We start from the raw sequence: 10599 nt of genomic DNA, 5'->3' as shown, positions 1-10599 counted from the left end.
CAATCGTCCATCTCCGTGTGAAGCACAGAAATCGGGTCCCGCTTAGTAAGCAGGAACAACGTACCTCCACGCAAGCCACTCGAAGGGTTTAACACCACCGTAAACCTCTCAGCCAACACATGTAACAACCCCACCTCCTGCACACATTGTGCTCCTGCACAAAAGCCACATCCACCCTCCACTCACGCAGCATTGACACCAGGCCCAATTGCACAGCCACAGAACGCAAACCATTCACATTCAGTGAAGCACATGTTAATTTAGGATCCATTCGGAAAATAGATAAACCCTATCTAACCACAAAACGGTCAGACTGGTCTGGCCAACACCCCGTGCAGGGAAGCAGCAGCAGCCACCACCGGGATCCCAGGCGACGGAGACGCACTCCCCACAGGGGTGGGGAGGCCAGGGTCTTTTCCGAACTTCATCACAAGGTCGTGATCATCACTGCCACAGTCCCCCGGATCCACCACCGCCCACTCCGGGCTCCGTACCCCAGGGGACCCACATACGAGATCACCAGGAGGGTCCACAACACACCCTCCACCGCCCGGCACTGACGGGGCTATTACAGACACCACCACACCCTCACCATCACATACACTCGCACCAGGCTCTAACCTCCGCACCGAAGGCCCCCGGTCCCCAGAGCGACCACTCCTGGCCGTCTTCCGGTGCTTCGTCTGAGAGCCAGGTTGATCTGGGACAGCAGTGGTTGAAAGAATACGAGAGGGGGCGGCCCCCTTCCAAGAACTCATCCACCTCCAAGGGTTCCACACCAAGGGCAGAAGCACATACCAATACAGGCGCACCAGAATCCGGCACGACATCATCCACCGGCGACAAAACAGGGCCATGCCCCACCGAAGCATCAACATCTACGGCGATGGCATCCGTAGGAGGATGCACCTCCACATGTGTGACCACGGCACTATCGCTCACACCAGGGGGGGTCCACAGACACCGGACCCGGCATGTCAGCACCAGTGGGGCGCACCGCACTCACAACGCCAAAATCACCGGCAGGTTCGGGGGGGGGGGGGGGGTTCAACCCTGCAGGAGCATCCCCCAGGTCCACATGGCCATGCAGAGGTGGGAAATCCTCTTCCCGGAAGACACTGACCAACCAGACGGCGCCCTGGGTGTCGGAGCCCTGGGTGACGGAGCGCTACGTGATGGAGCGCTGGGTGATGGAGCGCTGGGTGATGGAGCGCTGGGTGATGGAGCGCTGGGTGATGGAGCGCTGGGTGATGGAGCGCTGGGTGATGGAGCGCTGGGTGATGGAGCGCTGGGTGATGGAGAGCTGGGTGTCGGAGCCCTGGGTGACGGAGCGCTGGGTGATGGAGCGCTGGGTGATGGAGCGCTGGGTGATGGAGCGCTGGGTGATGGAGCGCTGGGTGATGGAGCGCTGGGTGATGGAGCGCTGGGTGTCGGAGCTCTGGGTGACGGAGCGCTGGGTGACGGAGCGCTGGGTGATTGAGTGCTGGGTGATGGAGCGCTGGGTGTCGGAGCCCTGGGTGACGGAGCGCTGGGTGATGGAGCGCTGGGTGACGGAGCCCCGGGTGACGGAGCCCTGGATGACGAAGTCATGGGTGTCGGAGCCCTGGGTGACGAAGCCCTGGGTGACGGAGCCCTGGGTGACGGAGCCCTGGGTGATGAAGCCCTATGTAACAGAGCCCTGGGTGACAGAGCCCTGGGTGACGAACCACTGGGTATTACCAGTATTACTAAAGGTCTTGTCTTCATCAGGATCAAGAAATATACAAGATATACACAAAATATATACACCGAGAAGTGTACCCTGTTTCTTGGTACAGGTACACGTAGAGTTTACTTTAGTCCTGGGCTGTATTCAGGACTCAAGAATACCTGTTGGTTGGTTAGTAACTATTGTGGTGGTCTTAATAGCCCCTCAGATTGGCCTACAGCCTAACACCAAGCCAAATATACATTTAACAATATCATATGAAGCTAAACAAACAACATTTGTTTTTTTCATTCATCAGAATTTAGAATGAATATTTATATATCTAAATAGAAATGTATGTCTATATGTCTGTCCAAGACTGAAGACCAGACGCTTTGGGCTAATAAATTTTTAACATTAATTGCTGTTGGTTACGTGCCCAACATAGTGCAGCCCGTCCTCATCAACAAACGCCAAATGCTCATTAATCAAGCCGCCAAACCCCCCCCCCCTCTTTCTTAATGAAAAACGTTTTACACACACATAACATTCGAACATTTCTCGAACAGTGCTTCGCTGATGACACTTGTGGGTACCGACCTGTGAGATTTATATTTATTTAATTTATATGAATTTATATTTACGTTAATTTATATACTTCGATAGCAATTTGTATAATGATAAGTGGACTGTATTTCTGCAATAATCTCTTAATCTCACAAATCGATCCTCTACACATTAGGGGGGGTTTATTAGTATATATATGCAGCCAATCAAACTACAAAATTAACTACATACATTGAAGAGGTTCCTTATCTTATAGTACAGCAGGTTAGTCCACCAGGTATAACTAGGGTGTAGACACCAAATTATCCTCTTTGAGGTAGCTTCCATCACCCAGTAACTGGTGCACAAATCTTGCATCCTCGTCTTGACCTGTCAAAAGTGCGCTAGCTGTAAAGCCAGAATCCTATATATGACAAGCTATATCAGAGAAAACACTATACAGTACATGGAACATTAAAGACCTGGCTTAATTACCTTTAGTTTGAGGCTTCCACGTGATCTAACCGGGTCACCCTATATCCTGACATTAATGGCCATAAATGAATGATAAACGGGTTTCGGAAAGAACACTTAACTTGAATTGTAGACATCGTGTTGGAGATGGTACCTTTGGTTTCCATAACACTACGTCCAAGTAAAATTAACAGGAGCCGAATTTGCTCCCGTGTGAGCCTCTGGTCTCAATATAAACAATGGCTGTTTAACACTCCATACTATTGACGTTACTGGCCGACATTGTCCAGAATGATAGGAGCCGAATTTGCTCCACATGTCTCGGAGGTGACACAACAATGGCTGCCCTCCTTCCTCCCTCTGACGCCTGGCTTACATTGTCCACAACTCAGAAAGTGATAGAAGGGTCACATTTACTCTACTTTAATATTGATAATTAAGTTAATTTATATAAGATGTTTTTATGATGGTAAAGTCCAAAGACTAATGTACTTAAGAACAATTCCCACCATAATAGGTGGAGAATATAATAGTATGTGGTGATGATATCCCGTTTTCTTTAGACGGTAATTCCACTACAAGTTACGTTTTCTATGGGTAACTTGTTTATACAATACAGCTATTATCTGTATGATTATTAAATGGTGTCGGATTTTCCGACAACACTTATGTGTCGCCACTTATGAAGGTACTTACCTAATTGTGCTTGCGGGGGTTGAGCTCTGGCTCTTTGGTCCCGCCTCTCAACTGTCAAGTGTGCTAGTGGCCGCATGCTTGTCCTAGACCTAGATATGGTGGGCACGAAACTAATGGAACAAGCACAAAGACCAACGGGAAACTGACACAAGAACCCGATTTTTTTCTCCTACTGATATACGAAAATTAAGCAGAATTTGAAACTAATAGAAATGAACGATGCCAGGTGAAAACAACAGAGGACGAACATAAATTGCCATGAAACTGAGTGAATGTGAGAGATGATCATCTTAACGTGCAACATCTTTCATGCTCAGAGCTGAGATCTTGCAATGTTTTAGTTCGGTGAGGGAAGGTGAGGAGCATGAGTAGCCTCGGTCAGGGCAGGTGAGGAGCATGAATACCCTCTGTCAGTGAAAGTGAGGAGCATGAATACCCTCGGTCAGTGAAAGTGAGGAGCATGAGTAGCCTCGGTCAGTGAAGGTGAGGAGCATGAATACCCTCGGTCAGTGAAGGTGAGGAGCATGAGTAGCCTCGGTCAGTGAAGGTGAGGAGCATGAGTAGCCTCGGTCAATAAAAGCGAGGAGCATGAGTACCCTCGGTCAGGGAAAGTGAGGAGTATGAGTAACCTTGGTCAGTGAAACTGAAGAGCATGAATAGCCTCGGTCAGTGAAAGTGAGGAACATGAGTACTCTCGGTCAGGGAAAGTGAGGAGTATGAGTACCCTCGGTCAGGGAAAGTGAGAAGCATGAGTACTCTCGGTCAGGGAAAGTGAGGAGTATGAGTACCCTCGGTCAGGGAAAGTGAGAAGCATGAGTACTCTCGGTCACGGAAAGTGAGGAGTATGAGTACCTTGGCCCATGAAAGTGAGGAGCATGATATCAGTGAAGGTGAGGAGCATGAAACAGTAACCTCCACACACTATCTTCATCATGGAAACCACCTTCAGGACACATTGTCTTCATCACTGTAGCCATCTTCACTACCCGGGCATCGCCGGGTACCCCCTCCCCCCTCATCACTTAATCAACATTGATGACCATCTCCTCCTGTGACTTTTGACCTTATGATCATCCCTTCCATACCAGCAGTCACCCTGCAAAGTTTGGTGATGCAAGCCGCAAATATCTGGCCCTGCAACACTTTGGACAGACTTACTTTTAATACAGTTTAATTTACTTGAGAAAATACTATTTTTAATTCCACATAATCAACAATTAATTACATTAATACCATTAAGAAAAAGCCGTAGTTTGGCAAGGCATAAAGATAACATATTTATTCAGGTAATGGTACATATAGTTGTACATATTCAACTAGTACATACAATGCCTGAAGCCACTAAGACCCATAGGCAAAAAAGATATATGTTGCCTACACAACCTCTGATATCTTAGTTATCTTTCAAACTTTATACATCTTACTGATATCAAGAAGAATAAAGGAAAAATGCAAAGGTTATATTTGCCCAAATACAGCAGGTCCTATTTACCTATTTACCTATTTAGGTAGCGAACTAAAATCCTCATGTTTGTATAAAACTATAAGATCCTCATTTATACACAACAATAAATGAAGTTGTTTGGTATGTCTCGTATTATATTTAATGATGAATGTCGGAACTTTTTTTAAAAAGTTTATCGACATTAATATAAATTGTAAAAACTAAATGTTTTCCAAATTGCTTCCACTTGCTATAATGACTTACCGTTTATTCATGATACAGTTAATAATTTATAAACATAAGGATCAAGGCTGTGCTATTAATATTAAAATTTTCTATAAAAAATGAATAAAGTCATTATTTTGTGTAAGCCTGTTACAGCCCTCTCGGGTCGCAACTGGGTTCTTACTCTGATGTTGTTAGAGGAAGGGTATCCGGCCCCAAGCCAGTAGTGGCTTTCAAGGGATGTGATCAGTAATGCAAGTAAATTAAAAGGGGAAGGGAAATAAAGTCAAAAACTTAATATAATATAATAACCGCCACCAATAAATAATATATAAAAGGTTACACAGGGGGAGGGGTATTAACACTGCACAGGGGAATTATCTACACTGTCTTCTTCTCCTGAAGACTCTGGATCCTCTCGGTGCCAAGCTCTCGGTGCTCTCGTGGCCTCACGACGAATTCTTCGAGAAGCTGAGTCTACCCCGGCCACAGGCCAGCCAAAACGCAGTTCCACTGGGGGCACCGCCGTGGAGGCTGTCAACCACAAGTCCAGCAGACTGCTGGCAGGTTCCGGATCAGCAACGCTGGTCAGGCCACTCCACAAGCGATACTAGGGTAACGCCCTAGTCAGGAGCCTCGTGTGATACCACAGATCACTCTCCTGTCCACAATACCCCAGTGGTCAATCGTCTCCAGCAGTCGGTCCCGGATACAACAATCCTCAACTGCCGCTTCACAGGCAGGGTACACCACAGTGTTCATCCGGGAGGCGACTCACAGCTGCTGCAGCAAAGCACTTGGTATGGGAACGGCTGCCTTGGGTAGACTGACTCAACTTCCCTTACAACAGTCCCAGGTCGACTCTGTAAGCAGACACGTCATCAGTAACAGGTACACACAAATGCACCTCACTTACAGGCTCAGACACAAACGCCCGACGTATCTACTCCATAGATGGCGTCGTCGTCTGAGCACCACCTCACCAGAGGTCAGCAACGGCTGTGTTGTGAGCTGCACAGGACTGGAAACTGGCCCTTGTGGCCGGTACACTTCGTCCTCGCCAGGTGTCGTCGTCCATTTGGAGGGGGTATCGGGAGCTGACCCACAGATGGCGCGGTCGTCACTGCTCTGTGCTCGGACGCTGGATCCGGGTCCGTAACAAAGCCCAATTATAAATATTATTTATCATTAATTATAATTAATAATTAAACAATATACACGTCTCTTATACGTGTATATTTTTTTATTATTTTGTTTATTATATATATTTTTACATGCATACATGCGAATTCAATAAAACAAGAACAAACAAACAGAACACAAATACAAATACAAAAGCACAAAACATAGAAAGACAAATACACTAAATACCGGCCTGAAAGGCCGACAACAAAAACACAATAATGAGCATAATGAGCACACAAAAGCACAACACTGTAACACATTTTTACTGTGTTACACAATGTAACACAGTAAAAAATGAGCAACAATACAATACAGGAGGGTAATGGAAATAAACACAAGAAAAATACACAAATTACAATATCACAAAATCACAGAAAATACCGGCCTGAATGGCCGAAAACAAAAATCAAACATAATGCAAGATAGTAGAAATGAACAGTGCAAGACTTGTCGTCAGTTTAAAGCATACAGGCAAGCATGCGTAAGGCAAACAGATCACAAAAGCACTAATCACAAAGGCACAAAGTTATATATTACCAAATACACAAAAGATCGGCCTGAAGGGCCAACAACAAAAACAATAAGCACAGCAGTACAATAACAAAGTACCCAAACTCGCACCCAACAACCCAATCCTTGAAACAACACAAAACAAGTCCACTAGCCCCGAAACCTACATGGAGAGGTACAAATACATAACAACAATAAATTAAATAAAATACTCCCACACACGCACGCACGCAACCTTACCCTACGCACACAAACGGACACAACACATAGCACACACACACACACACACACACACACACACACACACACACACACACACACACACACACACACACACACACACACACACACACACACACACACACACACACACACATGTGTGTGTGTGTACAAGATAGGTGTAGGGAGCAGGAGGCCAGATACAAGGTATCATCTGGGAGAGGAAATTCTTCAGGAGTCAGAGAAGGAAAAAGACTTGGGGGTTGATATCACGCCAGACCTGTCTCCTGCAGCACATATCAAGCGGATAACATCAGCGGCATATGCCAGGCTGGCCAACATACGAACGGCATTCAGAAACTTGTGTAAAGAATCATTCAGAACTTTGTATACCACATATGTCAGGCCAATCCTGGAGTATGCAGCCCCAGCATGGAGTCCATATCTAGTCAAGGATAAGACTAAACTGGAAAAGGTTCAAAGGTTTGCCACCAGACTAGTACCCGAGCTGAGAGGTATGAGCTACGAGGAGAGACTACGGGAATTAAACCTCACTTCGCTGGAAGACAGAAGAGTTAGGGGGGACATGATCACCACATTCAAGATTCTGAAGGGGATTGATAGGGTAGATAAAGACAGTCTATTTAACACAAGGGGCACACGTACTAGGGGACACAGGTGGAAACTGAGTGCCCAAATGAGCCACAGAGATATTAGAAAGAACTTTTTTAGTGTCAGAGTGGTTGACAAATGGAATGCATTAGGAAGTGATGTGGTGGAGGCTGACTCCATACACAGTTTCAAGTGTAGATATGACAGAGCCCGATAGGCTCAGGAATCTGTACACCTGTTGATTGACGGTTGAGAGGCGGGACCAAAGAGCCAGAGCTCAACCCCCGCAAACACAACTAGGTGAGTACAACTAGGTGAGTACACACACACACACTCAAAAAAAAAGCACTTAAAAGGAGGAAACACGTCAATGGGAGGCGAATGTTTCTCAGGAAACTCATGCATAGGATATTTCCGCTTATAGGCCTCCCACACTAAGTACTCCCTGTCGGTAGGACAACGATCCCTCTGCTTCAGGGGGGCGTGCATAAACTCGGGAATCACCAGATCAGGCGGAAGTGGCAGCACCCGGAGCTGGGTGGCAGTAGTCGCATGACGAGGTAAGGCAGAGCGAAGGGAGGCAGAAGACACGGAAGAAGCGCGGACGCAGGCCTCCGAGACGGCCCCGCCGCCGGACGCACAGGAGAGAAGATGAAGGCCGCCGAGACGGTAACCCCACACCCGACACCGCAGGAGATGTAGTATATACAGTCGGAGATGGGAGAAGCGGCAAAACCGCCGCTGATGAACCAAGGGACAAAACTGGAGGCACGGAACCCCCAGAGCGAGCATTCTTTTTTAACACCACCACCAGGTTACTACGCTCACCAGCAGGAGGAACCATCCCCCACGCAGAACCAGAACCATCCGACGCAGGGGACGCACCGGAAGCAACCTCCACAAGCACCTCGCTAAAAGAAACACTGACACTGGCAACCGCAGGCACATGGACCTCCGCCACCACCGACGAATGTGACGCAACCGGAACCTCACCACCGTCACTGGAAGACTCACCATCGTCGAATTCTCCCACATCAGCCCAATCAGAATATCGCCGGGAACGCTTGGGCACTCGCCATACATCATAGGAGCCAGATGTCGACCCAGAGACCCAGTCAACACAAGCCAGCCGAACCGACACTCTCCGCAAGACGGCAGCATCCTCAACCACATGGGGAACCTGGTCGAGCACAGTAGGAGGCCCCACAGTCACCCCAGCATCCAGCACAGCCTGGGCACACGGCAAGGGTGCAGTGACAGGCACCACAGGTAAAGAACAGGAAGACGGGGGAGCTGTGCAGACAGGAGCTGGAAGAACCACAGGAGTATCCAGGACAGCAACCAAGGCAGGACGAACATCCAACGGCGACACAACCTCCTGAGGAGAAGCAACCACAACAGGCGACACATCCTCCTCCGGAGGGGGGGCATCAACAGGAGGTGCATCAGGCGACACACAGGGCACGGCAGCAGCCAAAGAGTCGGCCACATCCACAGCCACCGAATTCTCCTTCACAGGGAGCGGCGGGAAATCCTCCTCACAGAAGAGGTTGACGTGCGCGTCGGCAGGTTCAGAGCACCCAGCAGCCTGATGGCAAAAGAGGCCACAATGATAACACTTACGGGGCTGACGAGCATAATACACGCTAACGTAGCACCCCAGAAGCTTCACTTGAGATGGAATGTCCGCCCACAGCCTCATTCCTAGGGTGCGAATATTTGACTGCACACCCTTTAGCGGACCCGAGTAGAGCAGGTGTAACTGTACACTGACGAACGCTCTAAATTGGCCGAAATAACGCCTCAGCAGCCCCTCTGGAAATTCCAGGGGTGCCCCATGCACGCTTACATACGTGACAGCACCACTGCGATTGGAGAGTATCACAGTGCCTGCAACGTCGGGCAGGGGCCAGGTCCACCCCTCGTAGCGACGTAAAAACGCCCTATACACCTCCTCTGTCGTTAGTTTAACAATCACCCTACGGGCAGTCACCAACTCAACCTCATAAATATCCCCCACGGGGACCCCCAGCATGTCACACAGCACCAACCCCACCTCAGGATATCCCGCTCGAGCAGAAAACTCGAGGCCTATAGACTGGGCACGCACAACAGGGGGGAGAGGGGCCCCATAGTGCTGACACGCCAAACTGCACCCACCCCCTCGCAACTCCAGGCAGCAACTGGCCACGTCTCTTATACGTGTATATTATTTAATTTGAATTAATATATATTCATATACATTTATTAATAATTGGTATACATAAATGGTATTTTTAGTTACTATTACTGGTTTACACACACACATTCTCCCTGGTGTCCCCACCGCTTGCAGGGACCTGACTTATCGTGCTGCATCATGTAACATTAATACATGCTTCAGGTTTACGCCTGCGTCACACTGAGCTGTACACTATTAATTGCTTGTCATACTGTCACAGCTCCACCCCAGGTAAACCCATTAGCCCACACTGATTAGTTTGTTGTTTTCATTTAACACAGTCTCATTCCAGTGAACTAATTCTCATCACAACTACTCTTGGACTCATTCCAGCTTCCAATTCACAGTTTGTCTCAGTTTCGTTCCAGCGAGTAACACAGCAGCACCGTATTGCACCACAGTCTCGTTCCGGACGACTGGAACCATTCCCTGCTCGACGCGCCGCCCTAGTGACTGTCTCTGACCTCAATCGGGGGATAATCTTGCCTGCCTTTTCCCCTTGGCAATTCATGCAATCCAAATTAGACAGAAGCGCTGCCAAGCCTCTCTCCAATCCCGTCACTCATCACTGGACAGATTAATTTGGACGGGTGAGAGCAGGAGATGGCGTCTCTATCTCTGCTCATCACTGACATCAATTGTTGAATTTTTTTTTTGTATTGTGCTTCTTGTATATATTCACCTAGTTGTACTTGCAGGGGGTTGAGCTCTGCTCTTTCGGCCCGCCTCTCAACTGTCAATCTACGATTCTTATTTCACACAACCCAGGAAGCAGCCCGT

The 10599-nt window shown here is 48.1% G+C and overlaps 1 protein-coding gene across 1 annotated transcript; it reads right to left on the bottom strand.

Annotated features, from left to right (window-relative positions):
- Positions 1 to 1168: 1168 nt before the first annotated feature.
- On the bottom strand, positions 1169 to 3479 carry LOC138352335 (oviduct-specific glycoprotein-like). The gene is made up of 3 exons (XM_069304717.1): positions 3404 to 3479; positions 2229 to 2287; positions 1169 to 1648 (listed from the first exon to the last, which is right to left on the bottom strand). Exons 1-3 carry the CDS (start codon positions 3477 to 3479, stop codon positions 1169 to 1171), a joined length of 615 nt encoding a protein of 204 aa, XP_069160818.1.
- Positions 3480 to 10599: the final 7120 nt, after the last annotated feature.

The sequence above is a fragment of the Procambarus clarkii genome, chromosome 53, assembly GCF_040958095.1.
Source record: "Procambarus clarkii isolate CNS0578487 chromosome 53, FALCON_Pclarkii_2.0, whole genome shotgun sequence".
NCBI lineage: Eukaryota > Metazoa > Arthropoda > Malacostraca > Decapoda > Cambaridae > Procambarus > Procambarus clarkii.
This window is presented reverse-complemented; position numbering and strand designations above follow the sequence as displayed.